Source organism: Corvus brachyrhynchos, unplaced genomic scaffold (genome assembly GCF_000691975.1).
Source record: "Corvus brachyrhynchos isolate BGI_N302 unplaced genomic scaffold, ASM69197v1 scaffold130, whole genome shotgun sequence".
Taxonomy (NCBI): domain Eukaryota; kingdom Metazoa; phylum Chordata; class Aves; order Passeriformes; family Corvidae; genus Corvus; species Corvus brachyrhynchos.
In genome coordinates this window covers 994379-1018775 of record NW_008236193.1, presented here as the reverse complement: position 1 = coordinate 1018775, position 24397 = coordinate 994379, and the positions used below count along the sequence as shown (strand labels likewise).

At 51.1% G+C, this 24397-nt stretch overlaps 1 protein-coding gene across 2 annotated transcripts; it reads right to left on the bottom strand.

The window, feature by feature from the left end:
- FZR1 (fizzy/cell division cycle 20 related 1) lies at positions 1 to 24317 on the bottom strand. Of its 2 annotated transcripts, XM_017739335.1 has the most exons (14): positions 23976 to 24317; positions 12802 to 12941; positions 12300 to 12425; positions 12011 to 12074; positions 11160 to 11287; positions 10668 to 10750; positions 10043 to 10226; positions 9787 to 9852; positions 9295 to 9397; positions 7866 to 8050; positions 6034 to 6267; positions 5248 to 5352; positions 3988 to 4080; positions 1 to 2970 (listed from the first exon to the last, which is right to left on the bottom strand). In XM_017739335.1, the coding sequence occupies exons 2-14, from the start codon at positions 12868 to 12870 to the stop codon at positions 2929 to 2931; spliced, it is 1482 nt and encodes a 493-aa protein (XP_017594824.1). In that variant the 5' UTR covers positions 12871 to 12941; positions 23976 to 24317; the 3' UTR covers positions 1 to 2928. The 2 variants fall into 2 exon arrangements, with proteins under 2 accessions (XP_017594824.1, XP_008637360.1); XM_008639138.2 differs by lacking the exon at positions 23976 to 24317 and having other exon boundaries at positions 12802 to 12945.
- Between the last annotated feature and the right edge of the window lie 80 nt (positions 24318 to 24397).

The following is a 24397-nucleotide window of genomic DNA, read 5'->3' as shown; positions in this document are numbered from 1 at the left end:
TAAATTGACAACCTGTTTAATGCCAGTTCAGTTGCTTTACACGGAAAGTTACAGCGCGCTCCATGTTTGTTTTCCATCACATGACACCTGGGATACAACGATGCCACGAGGCTGCAGACTGTCACCCAGCTCTGGGAGGACCCTGTGCCCGGGTCAGTGCTCAAAGGTCACACATCCTGACACAGCACCTCAGCTCTGCCCTTTTCCCTATTGAACCCGCAGCCGGTGACAGTGACAGGATCATCCTGAGACACCTGCACAAACCCATCTCCACACGGATACAACCGGGAGCTCCTGCCTGGCAGCTGGCAGCGGAGCAGAGAAGGCAGCTGTGCCTGGCTCTGACAGCCAGGTGAGGGTGAGCAGCCTGTTCTTGCCATGCTCCGTCACCAGCGTGTGTGGCTACAGAACAGCCCTAGCCTGGGAATCACCAGCCTCCCTGCCAAGTGCAATAAGAGAAGCCAGCATGAGCCAACCTGCTCCCAAGGCAGAGAGAGAGAAAAGCGAGATGTAGACACAAGATGCAGTTCGGGAAAGTCCTTGACAAGAGGGGACAATGGTGGGGGACAGAGCAATGAGGAGCTGTCCCTGCTCTGCAGCTGGGAGCACTGGGCAGTGGCTGCAGTGCCCACCTGGCACTGCCCACCCACAGCACTGCTGGTCCCCCCAGCAGCTTCTGGGACTCCTTGAGGAAGTTCCCACATCAGAGGGTGAGGGGCAAATCCACTCCTGCGGAGCCCCAGGGCACTGGGGAGCCCAATCATCACCACACTCACCCTGCACTCCAGCTGGGTGCCTGTCTCCCTCCTGCTCCACAATGGGCCGAGAACTCCTGTGTGCCCCCAACCCAAGCACCTATGCCCTCCCAGAGGAGAAAGCAGTGTGTCCTGGGGGTCTGCACAGTGCTATTTAGCAGAAGGCAAACCGCAACAGGAAAATCCACTGCACAGCCACCAACCTCCCCAGCCCCTCTGAACAGCCCTTTCCCCAGGTGATGACACCCACAACAGATCACCTCTTGCTGCAGGTAGACCTTTGCTTCAAATCAATTCCCCAATTTAATGATCCAACTCAATTTAACACCTGCTGGGTTCTTTGGGTGTTCCCAATCCACGGTGATGTGGAACAGTGCCCACGAGTGGAACAAACTACACAAGACAGGCCGGGGAGTGACTTCAAACCATGCCTCACGTCCCACGACCAGAGCTGCACTAAAGCAGTTGTGCTCAAACTGTGTTTCAGAAATTCCATGGAAATTCCATTTTGGTGGCAAGTGAGACTGTGAGATGACAAAGTGGCCTGTGGGCCTGGGAGACTGGGAGCTGCCAGGGGGCTCCCAGCACACCAGCTCCTCACCAGTGACTCCCAGTATGTGTGACCCAGGTGCAGCACCAACAGCCTGATCCAGGCACCGATGTGATGGCACAAGTGGTCAAGGCTGTGGTGAACAGGCTGTATCGGCCTTCCCACACCTTGGCTCACCCTAAGGATACTGGTGGTACTGAGGACAGGCAATCATAGTCCTACTGCCTGGTTTTAGGGAATGAAAGGACAGGAGATAAAACAACAAAGAAAAAAAAGAAAGATAAAGCATTACCTATGCAATCTACAGAGAGAGGACAAGTCTATATACACAGCCAAGAAATTCCACGTGGGAACAGGAAGCAATGCTGGGAGAGGGCAGGAGGCAGCCAGGGCCCAGGCAGGCACAGGCACAGGTCAGATGGAACAGGCTGTGCAGCCTCACAGCTTCTCTTAAATTAAAAGCACCACACACACAGAGCATTCGTGTTACACCCCATGGGCTCCAACACCAGCCAGAACTCTCATCCCACACAACCTAAAAACCCCAAAACACACACCAAAACCCAACAGCAGGGCCCTGGCTGGGACTTGGAGATAAAAAAGCAACACGGCAGCCCTGGTTCAGGAGAACCACTCTTTCAGCCAGAAGAGGCCCTGCTCACCCCAAAAATCAGATCTTCAGGATTTGTTTTTGTTCTCAAACACATCCCAACTGCTTTTGGCCTCAGGGAGACTCCAGAGCAAGGCACCCACCCGGAAGGAAGCTCCACATGCACAGGTGGTTGGGTGGGTTTCTTTTTTCATAAAGTCCTTGCTTCTCCTCTCTGGTAACTCCCAGGATCAGCCCAGAACATGAAACAGCAACTGCAGAACTTCCCGAATCTGCTCCCTTAGAGGTAAAGCTTTTTCAAGTCTCCTCCAAAGTCTAGAGCCCCAGAGTATATTTGTTCGGAGGCAGCTGTCAAGCATGCCAGAAAAATCAAGCTGTCTTATGGGAATGATCATGTCAAGTACTATAGTACCTGTCTGGGGGGGGAAAAATAAAGAAAAAAAAAAAAGGAAAATAGGCAGTTCTCCAGTTTCTTCCTGGAATGGGGATGCCAGGCTATGAACAAAGCCCTTAGATGCCCAGCCTGGAGCTGTGCCCCTCGCACCAGCTGTACTGCACCAGTCTGGCTGGCTCCTGCCTCCAGAGGTGTCACTCGGGGACACAGAGCAGCACGTCAAGCCCCTTCCCACAGCAGCAAGGATATGCTCCTCTCTCGCAGGAGGGACACCACGGCAGTGGGGATGGCCTCGGTCCATTCTCAATGGTCCATGTCACACGAGTCCTCCCCAGGACCATCCGGACAGCTGGAGGATGCTGGGTCAGCATTTCTCTTGTACCCGTTTCCCTTTATGAACGATGAATCCAATAACCTTTGGCAGTTCCCTCCCCTCCCCACCCCATCCCAAATACTGCCCAGCCCTGTGGGTCACAAGCACATATTTAATGAGCTGGGTCCTTCTCCAGTCCCACGGCTCTCCCTCCCCTTGGCTGGGCTCTGGGGGTCCATGCACGCCGAGGGAGTGGTCTGATCCTGGAATGTCAGGCTGTAGGTTCCCGGGGCACAGGGAGGGGGTTTATCGTATCCTGGTGAAGAGGTTGAGCACAGATACAGACTCCTGACAAGGGAAGACAAAGCAGGGGGTAAACAGCTGTTACTTCACGTGCTTCTAGGTTGGTTTGTTTTTAATCTGCTATCTCTAGCTCAGGGCATGATCCCAGCTCAAAGTCCAACACCATAAATATTCCCATGAGCTTCTTCCAAATGGTAACAAAGTGCACAGCAGGTCAGAGTGCCATTCCCAGAGCTCTGCAGGCAGCTGTACCCCAGAGAAGGCAAGAAGTGGGGGACCCCCAGGAGCCATGCCAGCTCCCCCCAGTCCCCTCCTCCAAATCCCTCCGCCAGGCACTCAGGAAAGCTCTCAGAGCATCAAGCACAAACTGCTTTTGGTGATGGCAAGTTGTCACAGGCAGAATCCATGATCCCATTTTCATCCAAACCCCCATTTCAAGCAGTTTTGTAAAGAGGCAGGGGATAATCAGGGAATCACAGAATGGTTTGGGCCTCAAGGGACCTTAAAGTTCACCTTGCTCCACACTCTGCCATGGGCTGCTCCAAACCTCGTCCAGCCTGGCCTTGGGCACTGCCAGGGATCCAGGGGCAGCCTAGGCTGCTCTGGGCACCCTGTGCCAGGGCCTGCCCACCCTCCCAGGGAACAATTCCTGCCCAAGATCCCATCCAGCCCTGCCCTCTGGCACTGGGAAGCCATTCCCTGGCTCCTGGCCCTCCAGCCCTTGGCCCCAGTCCCTCTCCAGCTCCCCTGGAGCCCCTTTAGGCCCTGGAAGGGGCTCTAAGGTCTCCTGGAGCCTTCTCTTCCCCAGCCTGCTGTCACCCAAGGGCTCAGCTCAGTGACGCCTCCAGAAACGCTGCTCTGCTCAGCAGCCCTGGACCAGCCTGGAATGTTGTGTCACACCTGTCTTGGGCACACAGGGCGACCTTTTACTTAAATTCCAGCAAAGCTGAACCCTTCACTGCCCCAGCCTTGATCTGCAGGAAGGGATCAGAAAGGAGGCAGCAGAGCAGAGCCAACATGGCCTGAGCTCCCCCAGGCAGCTGCCCCCATGCCTGGCCTTACCTTCGTCGAGCGAGTTTTACTGAAGACATTCCAGAAGCGCAAGGTTTCGTCTCCAGCTCCTGTGACAATGGCCTCCCCATCAGGGGACATTGCCTAAGGACAAGACAACAACCTTTAGCACCTGTCACATTTTTGAGGCTGAAAACAAGTCTCTGTTGGAATGCAGGAGAGATTTAACTCTCCTTCCTACTCGGTGGTGAGAAGCCAACTCCCTCTACTTCCAGGTGCCTCATGCAGCCTCAGGTGCAATTTGGGCGCTCGCACCTTATGGTGCAGCTATGGAACACATGGGGGGAGGGCTGTGGAAAGGATGTTTTTGTTAAGAAATCCAAGCTATGAGTAACTGAGGCTGTTCCTCCTGGGATTATCAACATGCCCAAAGGCAGGAAGATGATATGACTGGATTTTCTGGCTGTATTGGTTGCTTACATTGGGATCTACCTCCCAAAACAGCATCAGCATTTGTCAGCTCTGTTGTGAACTGCTGACAGCCCCATGTGACAGTAACAGCAGATACGAGATCGGTCAGGATTACCCGCAACAAATGTTTAATAACAAATTAGGAGGGCTGGAAGCAGCAAATTCTTCCCTGGGCAGCAGTCATCAGTGAAGAGGTGTGAAAGTCTTCTGGGAGAGAAACTTCTGTTTCATAAAATCCCAGAACGTTTTGAGTTGGCAGAGACCTTAAAGCCCATCTCATTCCCTTCCACTGTCCCAGGCTGCTCCAAGCCCCAATGTCCAGCCTGGCCTTGGGCACTGCCAGGGATCCAGGGGCAGCCCCAGCTGCTCTGGGCACCCTGTGCCAGGGCCTCACCACCATCACAGGAAGAATTTCTTTCCAATATCCCATCTAATCCTGCCCAGTGGGAGTCTGAAGCCATTCCCCCTTGTCCTGCTATTCCAGATCCTTATCCAAAGTCCCTCTCCAGCTCTCCTGGAGCCTTTTTAGGCACTAGAAGGTCTCCCTGGAGCTTTGTGTTCTCCAGGCTCAGAAGAGTTTTCTTAGAATAAAACTCAGATGTTTCCTCAGGAGAGTTTGGCAGGCTTTGCTATCATTAACAAAGCCTCACATTTCCATAGCAGCAAATCAAAGCGTCCCCCTGCAGGCACAGAAACCAGACAGAGTTTTCCACTGCTCATGGGGAGTGTTCACGTTCCCACCCAGGCAGCTTATGGTGCCACTGGCACTGCTGCTTTGGGTCCCCATGTGAGCACACCCGCAGCCAGGTGAGCAGCTACAGAGCCATGGCCATCACTCACCAGGTACAGGACTCGATAGGAGTGCCCTGTGAGCTTTGCTACTTGAGTTAACGAGGGGTATTTCCAGACGAGGATCTGGTTCTGGGAGTATCCATGGGTGCTCACCTGAAAGGAGAGAAGGGGACACACATCATAGAATCATGGAATTTTTAAGGCTGGAAAAGACCTCCAAGATCCAACCATCAGCCCAGCACCACCAACATGTTCACCACTAACCCACATCCCCATGTTTTCTGAACACTTTCCAGGAATGGTGACTACACCACTGTCCTGGGCAGCCCGTTCTAGTGCCTGACCACCATGAAGAAATTTTCCTAATATCCAATCTAAACCTCCACTGGAGCAACTTGAGGCCGTTTCCTCTTGTCCTGTCGCTTTTTACCTGGAAGAAGAGCCTGAATCCCACCTGGCTCCACCCTCCTGTCAGAGGGCGAGAAGGTCCCCCTGAGCCTCCTTTTCTCCAGGCTGAGCCCCTTTCCCAGCTCCCTCAGCTGCTCCTGGTGCTCCACACCCTTCCCCAGCTCCATTCCCTTCTCTGGACACGCTACAGCCCCTCGATGTCTTTCTTGTTGCGAGGGGCTCAAAAACTGACTCCAGCACCTGAGCTGCCTCAGCAGTGCCCAGAACAGGGGGACGGTCACTGCCCTGGTCCTGCTGGCCACACCCTTGCTGGTACAAGCCGGGATGCCCTCGGCCTCCTTGCCCACTTGCACACAGCTGGCTCCTGCTCAGCCACGCTTCCTGACACAGGGCAGCTTGGCAGCAGCCGCACAGGGAAGGACTCACCAGCTCGTTGGCGTGTTTGGACCAGGCCAGGTTGCACACCTGGGACCCGGTGTCGATGCACTGCAGGGGCTGCCCCGTCAGTGTGTTCCAGAAGCGGATGCAGCGGTCAGCTGTGCCCCCACCCGAGGCCAGGAGCCCGTGCTGGTGTGGAGACCAGGCGATGGCTTTGACTGCTGCCAGGTGCTCTGTGTATTGTTGGACAGGGCTCAGGCTGGAGTGATTCCAGACAAGGAGCTGGCAGAGAGGAGAGACATGATCAAACTTGTGCCTCAGTCATGTGTCCACTACACCCACAAGCCACAATGGGACCCATGAAGGCAGCTGGGAAACAAGCTGATTTCCCACAGTCCTGCCCAGGCATGCACAGCTCCCCTCTGCACTTCACAGAATCATGGAATGGTTTGGGTTGGCTAAAGCTCATTCAGTTCAACCCCCTGCCATGGGCAGGGACACCTTTTACTAGACCAGGCTGCTCTTAGCCCCATCTGACCTGGCCTTGAACACTTCCAGGGATGGGGCAGTCACAACCACCCTGGCACCACACTCAGCTGAGGAGCTGTCCTACCCCCAGGCCACAAGGCAGGAACAGCCCCTAAGGTAAGGGAATGAATCTAAAGAAACGGTGTCACCGAAGGGGACCTCAGACCCTCCTGTTGCCTTTCTGGCTGTATCATTCCAGAACACATCTAGGAATCTGCTCAGTTCATTAAGAGTTATTCTGAGCAGGAGGAACTCGGTCCAACCATGCTGTCACACAGACACTGGGCACATTCCCTACCTAGCAACCACTCCAGAGGGCTTGGAACACTGCTTTTTTGTGACAGATGCTTCTCCCATATGGTGCTCAGTGAGCTGCCAGCCTGAGTTACAGGTATGAGAACTCACAGAGCTCTACCTCAGGTTCCTGCTGCACACAAACATTACTGCACCAAACGTGACCAACCATGCTGTCACACAGACACTGGGCACATTCCCTACCTAGCAACCACTCCAGAGGGCTTGGAACACTGCTTTTTTGTGACAGATGCTTCTCCCATATGGTGCTCAGTGAGCTGCCAGCCTGAGTTACAGGTATGAGAACTCACAGAGCTCTACCTCAGGTTCCTGCTGCACACAAACATTACTGCACCAAACGTGGTGCAGTAATACACTACCCAAACAAAGCCAGGAAGGGCAGCTTAGCAGTGGTTTTGTTGAACTCAACCCCCTGAGCCAAGCTAGAGATTTAATTAGCCAAATACAGAAGCAAAATTAAATTTGCCTTTTTCATTTTATTAGGAAGAGAAGACTGAGTAGAAGCTTAGCATGATTAATATTTGGTCACAGTCCAACAACCAAAACAAAAGTCCTCTTCAGAGAGGCCAAACATTCCTTAAAGAATCGCTGAACCATTAAGTCTGGAAAAGACTCTCAAGATCAAGTCGAACCTTTGACCTAATCCCACCATGCCCACTAAACCACATTGCTGAGTGCCCTATCCACTTGTTTTTTTGAACACTTCCAGGAATGGCAACTCCCCCACTGCCCTGGGCAGCCTGTTCCAACGCTTAACCACTCTTCCATCAAAGAAATTTCTCCCTAATCATAGAATCATACAATAGTTTGGGTTGGAAGAGACCTCAAAGCCTATCTAGTTCCATCCCCTGCAATGGGCAGGGGCAGCTTCCACTAGACCAGGTTGCTGCACATCCTGTGCAGCCTGGCCTTGAACATCCCCAGCGATATAATAACATCCAACCTGAACCTCCCCTGGTGCAACTTGACACCATTCCTCCTTGCCCTAGAAAGAAAGGGGGTCTGACATTTCCTGTGACCCCTTGGAAGGAATGTACCTTATTATCATTCCCTCCAGAGGCCAGGAGCTGGTGGTCTGTGGACCATTTGAGCCCACAGACCTCCTGCCTGTGTCCCTGGAGCCGCCGCTCAGACTGCAGGGGTGGGGTGCGGATGTCCCGCTGCAGGATCATCCTGTCCCGGCTCCCAGAGGAGAGCTGGTCCGCGTTCCACGCCAAGGCACCTGCAACGGGGGCAGAGCTTCAGAGGGTGTCGTAGGAGTCATGCAATCACAGAATCACTGAGGCTGCAAAAGACTCCAAAGGTCACCAAGTCCAATCATCAACTCAGCACCACCACCACATTCACCACCAAACCATGTCCTCAAGTGCCACATTCATATCTCCTTTGAACACTTTACAGGCTTGGTGACTCCACCACTGCCATGGGCAGCCTGTTCCAATGATTTATAACCCTTTCTGTGAAGAAATTTTCCCAATATCCAATCTAAACCTCCCCTGGCACAGCTTGAGGGGATGTGCTCTCATCCTGTCCCTGTTCCCTGGGAGCAGAGCTCAACCCCCACCTGGCTCCACCCTCCTGTCAGGGACTTGTGCAGAGCCACAAGGTCTCCCCTGAGCCTCCTTTTCTCCAGGATGAGCCCCTCCAGCTTTGCCAGTTGCTTCTGGTGCTTCAGCCCCTTCCCCAGCTCTGTTCCCTTCTCTGGACACGCTCCAGCCCCTCGATGTCTTTCCTGTTGTGAGAGATCTAAAACTGACTCCAGTATTTGAGATGGGATCTCAGCAGTGTCCAGCACAGGGGGATGGTCACTGCCCTGGTCCTGCTGGCCACACTATCAAGTCCAACCCTTCCAGTCCTGCAGCAGTTGGTAAGCAAAATACAGCCATCACAGCTGCCACGGTTTTAAAATAAACCCTAACAAACCTCAAACCACTCCTTACAGACCTCCCTTACATCCAGTCTCCGGAGTCCTAGATCAGGGCACAAATAGAGGTTCCCCTGAACACACTGACTGCAGGTATTACCAACCCCACTTCACAGTGCAGTAAAGCACAGGAACAGATCTCGGAAGGTGCATGGACTTCCCAAATCTCACCCCAGAGTTCACACTCACAACATCTCTAAGCAGAAAAAACCAGCCCCCCAAAAAAGGGAACTGGAAATCTCAGTGTGAAGCTGCCAGCAGGGCTGAAATCGGAAGCCAGCAGCAGTGAAGAGATGTTGTAACCAAACCCAAAAAGCCTCAAGCATGGAGGAAACACCTGCTGCAACACCCAACCACCATCACACCCAGATCAGAACACCACAGTTATGAGATGATAATATTTTGAACCTGCTCAAGACACAGCAGGGAAAAAATATCAACCCTGGTACTCTTGAGTTCTCTATTTCCAGCAGATCCCTGGCTAGCAAAGTTCAATCAGGAAGGAGAGACCCCTGAGAACCCTCTGCCTCCCCACTCCTTACCGACTCTGGCTGTGTGTCCCTCCAGCATGGAGAGCTTCTTTCCTGCAGCTGCATCCCAGATCTGCACAAAGCCCTTGTGAGTACCAACAGCCACCAGGTTCCCCTGGACAAACAGAGAACCAGGATCAGTACAGCCAGGAAGTACAGCCAGAAAACTGAAAGCTGAGGAAAAGACTTGACATAAATCCCACGAGATGGAAAGCATCCAGAGTTCTTCCATCTTATATGTTTTTCCCTACTGAGAGGTCCAAGCAGCCTGTCTGGAATATATTTATTGTAACATTTTATTGTCAAGAGCTGAAGAAGTAAACTGGATCCTTCTCCCTCCCACTCCTCTTAGCAATGCCTCAGGAACCTCAAGATACAAGAGGCTGTTCTTTATCCCCTCTCTTTTAGCAGAGAAAAACCAACCCAAGGAGTTAACTACAGCTATGATGACAGTGACTAAGTGACACGTGTCTCAGCTGTCCTTGCTGACGGTGTCATACTGACCCGCTCTGACCAGCCCACGGACGTCACGGAATCGCCTTCCACAGAGAGGTCACACAGCCGGGTCACCTTCAGAGAGACAAATGGGGTAAGAAACTTTCCTCACACAGCACTGCTGGCTGTCTCAGACCAGTGCTGAGGTTGGGATAGAGTGTGACAAGTGCTGAAGCCCTCACACAGCACATTGCATAGCTCTGGAAGGTTGGAAAAACCCTACATCAATAGGCAATTCAATCTTCAGACACTCATGACAATTTACCTGACTTGTACAAGCACTCCACAGGTAAACACAAGTCCCAAGGCCAACGCTGAGGACATTAAGAGAAGACCAGTCCACCAGGTTCAGGTAGAAGTCATCCTGCAGCTCTGGGGCGTCCAGCACTTTGAAAGGAATCTTGGAGATTTTCCGAGTTGGTTTTCGAGGTGATCTTAGCAGCTTCTGACTGTTTACAAAAACAGATAAAAAAACAACTACAGGAATCTGCACATCACAGCAGATGGGAGGCATAGGTGTAGCCACTCTTTACAGAGCACCCTGAAGTTTCTATGGAAATGCAGAGACAAAAAGGCTGCACAACACTTTTTCAGCAGCAAGACTGGAAGGAATTAGGTTCTGCTTCTACAAAGGAGCTATGAAGCAGAAAGGTAAACTGATTACTGAGAGCTGACCAAGATATGTCAAGCACATAAGCAGGCTGGGCACCTGAAGGAATTCTTAGAACTTGACTTGCATTTAAAATAAATTCAAAATTTATTATCTCTCCAGATTTCCAAACCCAATTCACATTGCAATTTTAGAGCTTCAGACAGAAGTCCTAGAGAACCTCACTGAACCCTCTGTCCCAGCCCTTCCCTTCTTACAGTTTGCAGAGGATCAGTGTTACCTTTTGTTGCTGACAGGAGACAGGGAATAGGGTGAGACCTCGTTGCCATCATCGGGGCTGGAGCGTTTTGTGCTGAGTGAGTACTGCACAAAGAAACACACCTCGTGAGGAACCCGGCGTGCGGGAGGCCTGGGGCATCACACCCAACGTGCACTGCTGCCAAGCTAATTCCAACACAGTTTTTCCTTTCCCAGGTGCTCCAAAACTATACAAAACCCCTCATCAATGCTCAAGTCCAAAAGCCTGGTTTGGCCACTCACCACACTGTCCAAAAAGCCTGGCTCCACCCAGCTTTCCTGCCAGCACAGACACAGGAAGCACATTGCTTGCTGCACACTCAGGCTCCCTTTGCAGGCCACCACATTTGTTACCAACACCTTATCTCAGCCAAGCCCCAACACCAACTCACTGCACGAGCAGCCTGGCAGAGCCCTGTGCTGTGTTCCTGTGACACACACACAGCCTCCACTGGTGTTAACGCAATTAACTTACAGTGAAGAGAGACTTCTTCTCTGGGGTGGATGGCTGCAGCCTCCTGTCCTCTGTCTGGGGGTCCTGCACCTTCTCAATCCCAGCTCCCAAGAGTTCATTCTTCAGCAAGGCAGAGTAGGCAAGGCCATCTGTAAACCCAAACAGGCACTGAGCAGAGAGCTCAGAGCAGCAACAGCAGGGAGTGTCAGAATCATGTGTGCCTGACCTGGACAAAAGAATGCTGCAGGGAGACCTCAAAGCCCCTTCCAGTGCCTAAAGGGGCTCCAAGAGAGCTGGAGAGGGACTTTGGACAAGAGCCTGGAGGGACAGGACAAGGGGGAACAGCTTCCCACTGCCAGAGGGCAGAGTTAGATGGGATATTGGGAAGGAATTGGTCCCTAGGAGGGTGGGCAGGCCCTGGCACAGAGAAGCTGTGGCTGCCCCTGGATCCCTGGCAGTGTCCAAGGCCAGGTTGGATGGGGCTTGGAGCAACCTGGTGTAGTGGAAGGAGATGGGCTTTAAGGTCCCTTCCAACCCAAACCAGTCTGGGATTCTACAACTTGTACACTCACAGAGTCTCTTAATAAGCCTGGGGCCCCCATTTAGAATCAAGATTAGTAGCAAGCTTCCCCTCCTTCCACTCCATCAGGAAAGTGCTTCCATGACACAATAAATCAGGGGATAGAGACAGCCTCTTGCATCCAGACGCTCATCAGAAGCAGTGACCTAGTACTCACTCATGATGTGGGCATTTCCCAAAACACCAGCATGAGTTTTGGCATAAGCATGAAAATGCCAGCGTGGCCTTAATTTCCCCAACAGTTTGCAATAAGAGCTCTGGGCACTGCCAAGCAGTAGAAGGGTGCTCTCACCTTTGCCACTGTCTGATGTAGCATCCTTTGCTTTTCTGTTTTGGCTTGGTGATTTTTCATTTTCCTGAAATGGGGAAACATGCCATCACCATACAGAAACCTCAGGGTATATGGTGAAATAGCAAAGGCAGGGAGCATAGGGTTTGAGGACGAGCACTCAAAGGAACTCTTCTGGGGCAGCAGAAGCCCATGGTGCAGAAGATAAGCAGAGCAATCATGCCAGCCAAAACAAAAGGTACCATTTCCTCAGTTCCAAGGCTGAGCTGTAGGAGAAGGGAGCAAAACTTACATTTATTCTGTGGAAGTTGATGCTCCAGTTGGCCCCAGCTCTTGAGGGAATGAATCTGTCACCATGCTTACTAGGAGAAGACATTGGAGAATTGGAAGGGGTCAAGGTTCTTCTCATCTCTGCTACCTGAATTAAAGAATAAAAGACACTGAACTTACTCTTATTCTTGTCAAGCCCTAGAGTTGGTTGGTTTGTTAGCCCTCAATTTTTTATGCTACATGTAGTCACTGAGATTATGTATTAAAAAGGTATTACTGAACTCCATAAAAATATCTTCACTCCTTTTTGCAACCTGAACTGAGGTTATATATTCAAAAACTCTCTTAAAGTCAAAGTGTTTGGGTATTCATAGAACAGCTCAGGAACTCACACCTGCTCACAACCCAACAAAAGACTGTGGTTTGCTTTGAAGAGGTCCCAGGTCCTTCAGCAGCTCAAGGAAAAGAGTCACAAGTGAGACAGACAACAACATAACAGTGAGCCTGAACCCATCTGTACTCACACAAGGCATTGTGTTCTCATTCTGTATGTTGATTTGGCGTAGGAGACGTCTCTCGTAGTCCTGATCCATGGTGGGAAGCTGGCTGGAGAGATCAGCAGGCTCAGGAATTTGTTTGCAAAGTCCAAGCAGTAACTAGTGTGCTGCAACAGACAGGAGGAGAAAAACAACAAAATGTTGAACCCCTCCATGCTGAAACAGCCTCTTCGGAGTCTCCTAAGCCTGCTCTTTGAACTTGAGACCACTTTTCCTATCCAGAGCATTGGTACCAAACTTGTGTGACACTGAAGAACGCAGGCAGCCAGTATTTTGTGTCTGACAGCACCTCAGTGGGTCCCCACCACACCTGGAGCAGGGACTGCCCCCAGGCCCTGCAGCAGCAGAGTCTGGCAATCCTTCAGGACAGGGGCATGAAAAATCCAGGCACTGGCACCAGTTGCACAGAGAGGTGTGGCTGCCCCATCCATGAAAGTGTTCAAGGCCAGGTTGGACCGGGCTTGGAGCAACCTGGTGTAGTGAAACCCATGGCAGGGGGTGGAATGAGATGAGCTTTAAGGTCATTTCCAACCCAAACCATTGTGGGATTCCGTGATCCCACCACAGCCTGTCCCACCGCTCAGGTCAGGGGCACGGGAGCAGTGCTGAGGGTGGGATGCTTTTAGCCATGCCACAAGTACTGCAGACTTTTAACACACCCACTGCAGGAACACACTAGGGATCTAGTAGTCCCAGGGAACATTCCATGTCTGATGCCTGCACTATCCCAAATACTCCTCCTGGCTGGCACAAAGCTTGCTCACTCATAGAGCTGTACAGTCTATAAGCAATGTTAACATCACTTAAGCACATATTTTAACCATATATTTTTAGGACAGGGCTGCTTCATAGCTGCAATTTGCTTGGTAAATTAACATGTGCATCAATAAAAAATAAATGAGCTGACACTTGTGTGAGAATACACAGCCAAGCCCTTCCCAAGCCCCAAGGGCAGAGAGCAGCACCCCCAGGGTCCAACCTCCCCCCTCACATACCTCATGTGGTTTGTCCACAGCTGACATGGACACAAAAATGCCAACGCCAGAGGAGACATCAAGTTGGCCTTTCAACCCAAGATAAACATGTCCAAAGGCAAAGGTGGAATTTAACACATAAGCAAATCCCCACAACACACAGGCATCTGGAGGCTGTGCAGAACATAAAGGGATCTTCATTCCTGTTATTGCATAAACATTTATGGCACCTGGCTGGAGTCCCAGCTGCACAAACGGAGCTGCCTCGAGATACAAACTTGTGGTAAAATCCAGGAGGCAACTGCACACAAAGGCTGTGCTGGGAGGAGGCTGCCCAGGGAGCAGCTGCACAGTGCGCCGCTCAGGGACAGCCCTGCACTGCCTCCCGCTCCCTCCTGGGAAGAGGCTGCCTCCAGGAACCACAGACCTGCCCAGGGTTTTACGGCTAAAAACTGGGGGCAAGTTACTAAGCTACGAGGGGTCCAGCAGCACATGCTGCAATTCACTAAGATGTGATGAAGTTTTACAATATTCTGTGAAATAAGCTTGAAAACAAGGCAAAGTACACACACTCTGCACTGCAGAGCTGATGGCCTTTCACCTCAAAAGGTTACAGGAAATGGGGTGACATCAAGGTGGCAACCAGTCACCACTGGGGCTCCACAGGGCTCCATCTTAGGGCCAGTTCTCTCAAATCTCTTTGTAAGTGACTTGGGTGCAGGACTGGAAGGTCCTGAGTGGGTTTGCTGAGGTTACTCACTTGGGAGGAACTGCTGCCACCCTCAAGGACAGAGAGGCCCCACAGAGAGACCCTGACAAATGTGAGGATTGGGAAGTCCCCCACCATGTGATGTTTAACAGGGCAAGTGCTGGATCCTGCCCTGGGATGGGGCAGCCCTGGATGCAGGGACAGACTGGGAATCAGAGGCTGGAGAGCAGCGCCATGGGAAGGGACCTGGGGGTCCTGGTTGGTCCAAGTTGGATCTGAGTCCCCGGTGTGTCCTGGCAGCCCAAAGGGCCACCGTGTCCTGGGGGACACCAGGCCAGGGAGGGATTGTCCCGCTCTGCTCTGCACTGGGGCAGCCTCACCTGCAGTGCTGGGGGCACTCTGGGCACCACAAGATCAGAAGGGTCCAAAGCTGTTGGAGAGTGTCCAAAGGAGGGACACGGAGCTGGGGAAGGGTCTGAGGAGCGGCTGAGGGCACTTGGCTCGTTCAGCTGCAGCAGAGGAGACTGAGGGGAGGCTCCTGGGGGCTGCAGCTCCTCCCGAGGGGAGGCGGAGGGGCAGGGGCTGAGCTCTGCTCTGGGACAGGGACAGGAGCCCAGGGAACGGCTGAGGAGCGTTTGGACAGCGCTCTCAGGGATGCCCAGGCTGGGGTTGTTGGGGTGTCTGTGCAGGGCCAGGGGCTGCACTGATGATCCCTGAGGGTCCCTTCCACCTCAGGAGATCCTGTGGCTCTTTGAGCTACACCATTTTGCAGTGCCGAAACTTGGACTTCTTACAAATGCTGAAATGCTTCTCTTCCTTGCCATTAAGCATGCCAACACTTTTACAGGAGCATGCCTGAAATAGCTAGTGCCAAGCTGGTTCTGATCACACCTGCTTACCTCTACCACCTCCTCCCCCAAGCTTTTTTCTTCTTAATTTAACACATTTCTCCCATATGTTCTTTCAGCGGCAAAACTGGAGAAAGCTCCCTAATTTAACAGAGATCAGCTTCCACCAAATGAAGCAAAGAGTCAGAGACAACATTATTGGAGTGAAAAGTTAGAAAAGTCTGTGATGCTATTAATAAAGGAGGTTTAAAAAATAAAAATTAGTGCATGCCATATCAATCACTCTCCCTCATTTTGAAGTTTACTTACCACCACCCTTACCGACCCACAAGCTACCAAATGTGTGTCTCAAACCAAACAGTCCAACAAAATGCCCCCTCCCCCTTTTTCTTTTTTTGGGTTGTTGTTGTTTTAACACCATGAGTAAGAGAGCTCAGCCTGCAGAACCCACACAAGGAGCGTGATCAACCAGGGAACACCACACACTTGAAGTGTCCTCCCAAAACAGCTCAGCACAGTATTCGTGAGAGATCCAGACCCAGTTACACAGCAAAGAGACATTTTAAATTCTACATCTGAAACACATTCGACTATCGAGCTTTTGAGATCTCATCTGCCCAAATTTCACCTATAACTTGCACTCAGAAACACAGCACAGATTGTTCAACAGAGAGACTACAGAGGCAGAACACAGCAGTGAACGTTCAGCACCTGAACAGTGACATGTTTTTACCCTAAAACCGTGCCACTAACACAGGCCCAGGGAGCAAGCAGCACCTCTGGTTTGGGGTAGGCTTTTGCTGTCTCTAAATTTGTCTGTGGGAAGTGAGCAGATTTTCCATTTCCCCCAAAGCAATTAAAAAAAGCTTTGCCAGAAGGACCTGGGGGTGCTGGTGACAGCAGCTGAACATGAACTGGTGTGTGCCCAGGTGGGCAAAAAGGCAAATAGTACATGGCTTGTATCAGTCACAGTGTGGCCAGCAGGACCAGGGCAGTGACTGTCCTCCTGTGCTGGGCACTGCTGAGGCCCCATCTCAAATGCCAGGGACAGTTCTGAGCCTCTCACAACAGGGCTGGAGCATATCTGGAGAAGGGAATGGATCTGGGGAAGGGGCTGGAGCACCAGGAGCAGCTGTGGGGAAGCTCAGCCTGGAGAAAGAGAGGTTACGGGGAGACCTTCTCAGTCTCCACGACTCCCTGACAGGAGGGGGCAGCCGGGTGGGGGTCAGGCTCTGCTCCCAGGGAACAAGGGACAGGATGAGAGGAAACAGCCTCAAGCTGTGCTAGGGGAGGTTTAGGTGGGACATCAGGAGGAATTTCTTCATGGAAAGCATGACACTGGCATAGGCAGGGTGGAATCTCCATCCCTGCAGGGATTAACAGCCGTGTGGACGTGGCACCTGGGGACATGGGTTAGTGGTGACCTTGGCAGTGCTGGGGGAATGGTTTGACTTGATTTTAGAGGGCTTTTCCAAACTGAACAATTCTGTCGTTCTATATGTGGGCTTCAAGTTCCCTTTAAGCTGAAGAAATAAAAGATACTGAGGAGCTACAGGTGTTACATATTCTTCAGACGCTATTTTGTCACTAATTATGCAGTTTATGCTTGGAGAAGAAAGGTGGGATTTGGTGGAAGGGTTTGAATTCCTTGAGAAGAATTTGTATTCTGACTTTGTTCTTCATGCACCTTTTGTCGTCTCTCTGAATTGGCTGGATTGTCTCACAGCTTATTACCTTCAAACAATACTTCCAGGCAGAGTTATGGTGCTGAACAAGTGCCTTTTGTTCTTTTTATTGACCCAACCTTCATGTATTCAAATACAAAAGTGTTTTGTCTCGGTATGGATGTGTTTTTAATAAGCCAACATGCAGAATGCCAGGCCTGGCAGGGAAACGAGGGCAGTAATTTTGCAAAATTATTTCTGTGGTTTGAGAGAGGCTGTACCTGTTTGGATTCCCCAGCACACATTGAAAGGGGAGTAAGAGATGCAGGTTGGTTCTCTCAATTCAGACATGCTCTGCTCAAGCAGTTCAAGAGCTGGATGGTTCCTGACCCTTTTTTATTCCAGAAATTGTTCACGTACCTTCTCTTCTGGAAAGTATTTGGGTGGGTAAGCGTTAAATGAGAGAGGTGCTGACGAAAGTGAGAGACTCAGAATACCAAAGGCAGGATGCAAATGTAAATGTAAAGCTGAATATATTTCCTAATTTACACAGGGCCAAAGGGAGGTAAAGGATGCCTTGGTAATTTAAATACCATTAATGTTATGTTGGTGCTTTATTTTGAAGCATCTCAAGTCTGAAAAAGGTTGCCTGGAGCTTCTCTTACTAATAAGCCCTAAACAGACCCCACATTTATAGTCAGCAAGAGCCTACCCAAACCCAGAGATGCTGCCTGCTCTTTGGGCCTGTATTTAATGGCACAAACTTTAAGGTAAAAACATGTCACTATTCAGGTGTTGAACATTTCCAAGCTCTCTGGAATAGCCCCATCATTTGCCAAGGGGAAAAGTATGCAAGTACTTAGTCCTCCAAGTCACGACCAGCAAGGTTTGAAATCAAACCTAGATGTCCTGCTTCCCCAAATCCAAAGTTTTCATCTTCTTTTGATTTGACTAAACTCAATCACAACACTTGCAAATCAATAAGGCAAAACCCTCAGCTGGCAGCAGAAGTGGCAGTTCCTCTATCCCTGGCAGCTGCAGTGCCCTGCCCCTCCTCATGCCAGCTCCACGTACTGACCACATCACACAAAGCCCCAAAGGGCTGATGTTTTCAGCTGGTTTAGTAGGCATCACCTTCTCCTCAACGTGGGGTATTGCAAGAGTATTACCAGTTATAGATTCTTTTACAGGCTCTTGAACAAGCTGTAAGGGGAAAGAGGAAAACAAAACCAACAAAAAGAGCTAAGCCATAGCTTTTAGCTGTGTAATAGTCAAGACTATTCACAGGGCAGCCATTGGGAACGAGCAAGATACTCTGTGCTTGGCCAAGCTCAAGCAGAACTTGCTCACATTTAACCCAGAGGAACATTACACAAACCAAGCAAACCTTTTCAGGAACTGGCCTCCTTTCAAACCAGCAATAGCACAAAAAGTTAGAGAGCTGTGTGTTTTACCAATATTTACCTTTTTAAAGCTACAAGGATATAATTTGTTACTCAGCAATTTACTAGGGTACAGTGTGAGAAGCATTTATAAAATCAGCCATTTACCCCTATGCAATGGGAGCAGTTAAAGCTTTATTTCAAAACAAACTATAACCCTTGCTGCCTTGCCCTTATCAGAGACGCACGTTCACAGCTTTGTACAACAGAGATCACACTAACGACAAGAAAAAAATTACTCCAGTGTCAGATGGGATCTTCACCATTAGTCCTCACACTCCTCGAAGATTCAATATCCTCCAAAATCCAAGATGCTGGATTATGGCAAGAGCCATCACACCACAGCAGTGTACTTCAGAGGGTAAGATGTAGGCGACTGCTCTTCACTGAAGGTCCTGCACAATTCCACATTCTTCTGCCTTTCCAAAGCCTTGTGCCGAGCACCTCCTGCCCAGGGCACTCAGAAACACCTTTATGCACTCACTGCCATCAGCCTTACAATGCCCCTGTTCCAAAAGTGCCAACTGTTAGAGGGTGGCAATATACACAAACTGAACTCCAGCTTCATTTGAAGGCAGAGTGGCTCAAGGGTAGAGCCAAAACACTGATTGCATCTCCTGCCTGCACTCAGCCACCCAGTCTTGAACAGGAGTACAGAAGCTGGAGATACAAGCAAAATGCACAGTAATCCCTGCCTCCACTCACCTCTCAGGGTAGAAAACATCTCTCCTTCTCCACAGGCAGAAAATATCCCCCTTTCCTCACAGGCAGAGGCCCAACCTGCAATCCAGATTGGAGGTGACAAACGTTTGTACCCCCACCTGCACTCACAGACAAACTCCAAGACTTCCCACAGCCCTCCACGACAACTTCAGAAGCTCAGGTAAAGCTTCATGTCCACCATCCCAAAGCAATGCACAATCCTACCACGATGACAGAGGAACTCTGACCAGCAAACCACAAAAATTTAGGGCACTCTGATGACCAAGGCTGCAGGAAGCCTGCGGGAGCCAAGGACATAATGCTCATAACACAGAGCTCTGTTTGTGGCCTGGACTATCACGAGCCAGCGGAAACTCAGGGTTGTAAGATCTTCAGGAAACAGCAAAATCTCTGCCTTTGGAAGGGCCTTTACCAAAGATAAACACTGCCACCACTAATCACAGAATCCCAAAATGGTTTGGGCTTGAACGGACCTTAAAGCTCATCTCGTTCCACCCCCTGCCATGGGCAGGGACACCTTCCACTAGCCCAGGCTGCTCCAAGCCCCATCCAGCCCGGCCTTGGGCACTTCCAGGGACCCAGGGGCAGCCACAGCTGCTCTGGGCACCCTGTGCCAGGGCCTGCCCACCCTCACAGGGAACTATTCCTTCCTAATGTCTAATAAATCTTCTCAGTACACCATTACAGGCCCAAAAGGTTTTCACCAGGATTTTTGTATACAAAACAATTGCTCTTAAATGCAAGTGCTCCTCAAAGAGGACACTCTAGAAAGCTGACCAGGAACATCACTCTTGCTGCCTCTCACACAGATGATGCTCAGGTATCACCATTGCTTTCAGCATAGCTGTTTTTCCTAAATCCCTTTTTTCTCCAGAACTAAAGGAAAAAAAGGGAAGATGACAGTCCAGCCTGTACTCCAAAGACCAGGCTATTTTCAGCTGAAACTCAAATACAAGTGATGGGCAACTACAGAGGTCAGAACCAGCAGCCACCCCACTGATGTACCCACACATCAGCCAGGCCCCCTGCTGAGGGGTTCCAAATTTGCCTCAGCCTGCTTTTAAGAAGTCAGGAGAACTGTAGGGTTGTTATTTTACCTTCGTAGATGACGTTTTCATTCAATACACATCCCACTGCAGCGTACCATTGTCTCCTGGCAGTGCAGAGCTTATCCAAGCAGACATGACAACCATGCACTCAGCAGGGGATTTCTCAGAAAATCACCACTATTAAACCCCTTTTTTATTGCTTGCAGGTGGTGATTATTTCACCTTTTCACCATGATGCTCCACAAATAAGAGGGACACACTTGTTCCCAGGGCATACAAAATAAAGCACGAAGTCCTCAGCAGTGCAGGAAGCCTTGCAAAGGGAAACAAAGCACAACACATGGGGCCACTTTGGTGGTACCTCTTGCCCATGGGCCAGAAGGCCCCTAATTAACAGGAAGTCTCCTTAAAGAGGTTTATCTGTTACAAAAGCAAAACAAACAAGAGGCAGCAGCAGAAGCACTCCAGTTTCAGAGATTAAGTAATTAGCCAAGGCACCTGGTGAAGCAGCACCTGCACCCCTGGGCTGCGCTGGCTGTCACCCGGCTCCGGGATGCTCCAAGGGCTGGGGTGAAGAGCAGGCTCAGCTCCAGCAGGTCTTGTTTGAGAAACACCAAGTGCTGAGCAAGTTCTGCTGCTCCCACTTGCCAGTGGAAGAGGTTGCCACTGGTCCCTGTGTGCTCAGGCAGAACAGCACAGAACCCCATCCCTTCTGTAGGTGCTGGAGGCTAATTCCTGCACTGAGGAAAGGGCTGGGTATGAATTCCCCAAGGTACTTACTGGCAAGGAGGGGACACGCAATAACCTTACAGTGCTCTGCTTTGAGATTTCACCTCAGTCCAGGACATAACCAGTGTCAAACGGATGTGCCTCTCGTGAGGCAGGGCCGGATCAAACCCCACAGTTCTCTCCACACTGTCTGGCTCCCGGAACTCCCCTCGGATACAGGAGCTGAGCTCTGGGCAGTCACTGGTCTCCCCAGAAGGCCAGTTACAGCCACAGCACTTCTGTTCCCACTGTCACCTGGTGGCAGTTTTCCCCACACAAACACGTTTTGGACAAGTCACTGGACAGACAGGAGAAACAAAGGTTCTGCTTTCAACCAGCATATGATGGCACCTATTTTGGTAATCACCTAGGAGATATTTACTTGTTTAATTACTCTGTGTAGAATCACACAATTATTTATGTTGGAAAAGCCCTCTAACATCAGAGTTCAACTGTTGCCCCAGCACTGTCAAGGCCACCACTAACCATGCCCCAGGTGCCAGATCCATGTCTGTTAAACCCCTGCAGGGATGAGGACTCCACCACTGCCCTGCATATCCCAGTGTTACACAGAATCACAGGGTGGGTCAGGTTGGAAGGACCACAGTGGGTCATCTGGTCCCACCTCCCTGCTCAAGCAAGGTCATCCCAGAACACAGGGCACAGCATTGTGTCCAGACCCTTCTGGAATATCTCCAGTGAGGGAGACTGCACACCTTCCCTGGGCAGCCTGTTCCAACGCTCAGTCACTGCACAGGGAAGTTCTTCCTCATGTTCAGGTGGAACTTCCTGGGTATCAGTTCCTGCCCCCTCTCCTCTTGTCCCATTGCTGGGCCTCATGGAGCAGAGCCTGGTCCCTGCTCTGAGCCCTCCCTGCAGACACTGAGACAGGCATGAGGTCCCCTCTCAGCTGTGTCTCCTCTCAAGGCTGAACAACCCAGCTCACTGAGCCTTTCCTGAAGAGAGAGATGTTCCAGTCCCTTCAGCATCTCCACAGCTTCCACTGCACCCACTCCAGGAGTTCCATGTCCCTCCTGTCCAGAACTGGACACAGCACTCCAGATATGCCTCACCAGGGCCGAGCAGAAAGGCAGGATCACCTCCCTCAACCTGCTGGCAATGCTCTTCCTAATGCACACCAGGATCTCACTGGCCCCTCGGCCCCCAGGACACACGGTTGGTCAGGAACAGTCTGCTGTTCACCAGGACACCCAGAGCCCTCTGCAGCTGCTCTCCAGCAGCTCAGCCCCCAGCCTGGACTGGGGTTATCCCTCCCCAGGTGGAGGATCCTACACTTGCCCTTGCTGAAGTTCTGACAGTTCTTTCCTGCCCACCTCTCCACCCTTCCGAGGCTCTTCTGCAGGGCTGCACAGCCCTCGGGGGGATCGGCCACTGCTCCTGCTCTGTGTCTGCAGCTGAGGAGACACCAACCCCTTCATCCAACCACTGATGGGTGAGTTAAACAACACTGGGCACAGGATTGAACCCTGGGGGGCTAATAAAAAGGAGAATAATAATAAAAAGTGGGGATGGATATAATGAAGTACTTGGATCTTAGGGACACAGGGTCCTTACAACTTTTTTTAAAATGTTTTCACATGTCAGACACTCCAGACTCAAAGAGGACTGACTTAGGAGCAGAAAAAAGGACAAGCAAAGGCCATAGCCTGCATTTTATAACAACTTACAGAACTTTCAAGGCTTGTTGCTTGCTTCTGTTTAGTAGTTCCTATGCTCTATCTGAGCATTTTTTATATGGCTACTGACTTTAGTAACATCCAGTTTCCCTTCAAAAGAAGAGGGTTGTGCAATTATCTTGTACATCCAAGTGGGTACAGACAGCTAAAAGCAGCAGCTCTATAGATACACGCTCTAGTAAGGCTTCCAGTAAAGAAATCAGTGCACTATAAGCAAAGATTAAAAATTCACCAGCAGCTCTGTGTTCAGAGCTTTACTGGAAGGTCAGGCATCCAAAACTTTGCTTCATCGTAACACTTAAGATACTGAAGATGCAACAGTTGACAAACTACAAAAGAAAACCATAGGATTTAGGAAACACAACAGCCTCAGTCAACAGCCCCAGAAAACTCTGCTTCTGTATTAATTATAATAATCAAAACACAAAGATCAGACTAAGACAAGATCATAGAATCCCAAAATGGTTTGGGCTTGAAGGCACCTTAAAGTTCATCCTGTTCCACCCCTGCCATGGCAGGAACACCTTCCACTGTCCCAGGCTGCTCCAAGCCCTGTCCAGCCTGGCCTTGGGCACTGCCAGGGATCCAGGGGCAGCCCCAGCTGCTCTGGGCACCCTGTGCCAGGGCCTGCCCTTCCCAATCTCCCATCCATCCCTGACTTCTGTAAGTGGATTTCCTTACATTCCCTTAAGACATTCCCTCTTCTCCTGTCCCTCCAGGCTCTTGTACATAGCCTCTCCATCTTTTTTGTCAGCTCCTTCAGCTACTAGAAGGCTGCAATGAGATTTTGTTGCTCTCAGCAGAACTGCTCTTTGAAGGACCTTCAGCACAAAATACTGGGGTGGTGTCATTAAACACACTCAGGAAGAATCAGCACCTCACAAGAAAACAGGCACAAAGCCTTCAAGAGAGCTACAAATCAAGAGAAAACAATCCTCCATGTCAAGAATCCAACAACACCTTCCCGAGGTGACTCCAATGTGACCTGACAGCCCCCCCTGGCCCAGCAGAACCTTCTCACCACCTGGAGGACCTTCAGCTCAGGCTGATCCTGCGTACAAATCCCAGTGCAAAATATCAACAACAGGTTAAAAACACCCTGATGAAACACGCAGCGATAAAGAGCTCCCTCAGACCCCAGAGCCATCGGGTGGGCTGGGGCACATCCACCGGTGCTGCACGTAAACAACAGACTGCTGGCCAAAGTTTCTGCTTCTGCTTGGCAGATCTCTTTAGGAATAAGATCCACACCACTAAAATCTGTTACCGTTTGTGTTGCCAATTTGATCAAGAATCAAGAGCTGATCCAGGCTCCAGCTCTTTGCGTCCTTCCCCAGAGGGCCAAAGCACACGGGCCGAGCGAAGGGGTTACACCGCGAGCTTCCAGCCGCTTTGCACAGCCCCGGCCCTGGGTGCAGGTGCGGGATGCCCGTTACCAAACACACCGGAGCGTTGGGGCTCACCGGCCCCGCCGTGACGGAGCACAGCCCGCCTGGGCCCGAAGGAACCGGCACAGACTGGGCCCATCCTGCCAGGGCTGACAAGGCACCGTAACGGGCGGGGAGGGAGAGGCGGGGCTGCTCGGTGACCGGCTGCGGAGGAAGAGAGGGAGGGAGAAAGGGAGTAAAGGAGGCAAGGCACCCCCAGCCCCGCCCGGCCCGGCCCAGCCCAGCCCGGCCCCTCCGCCCA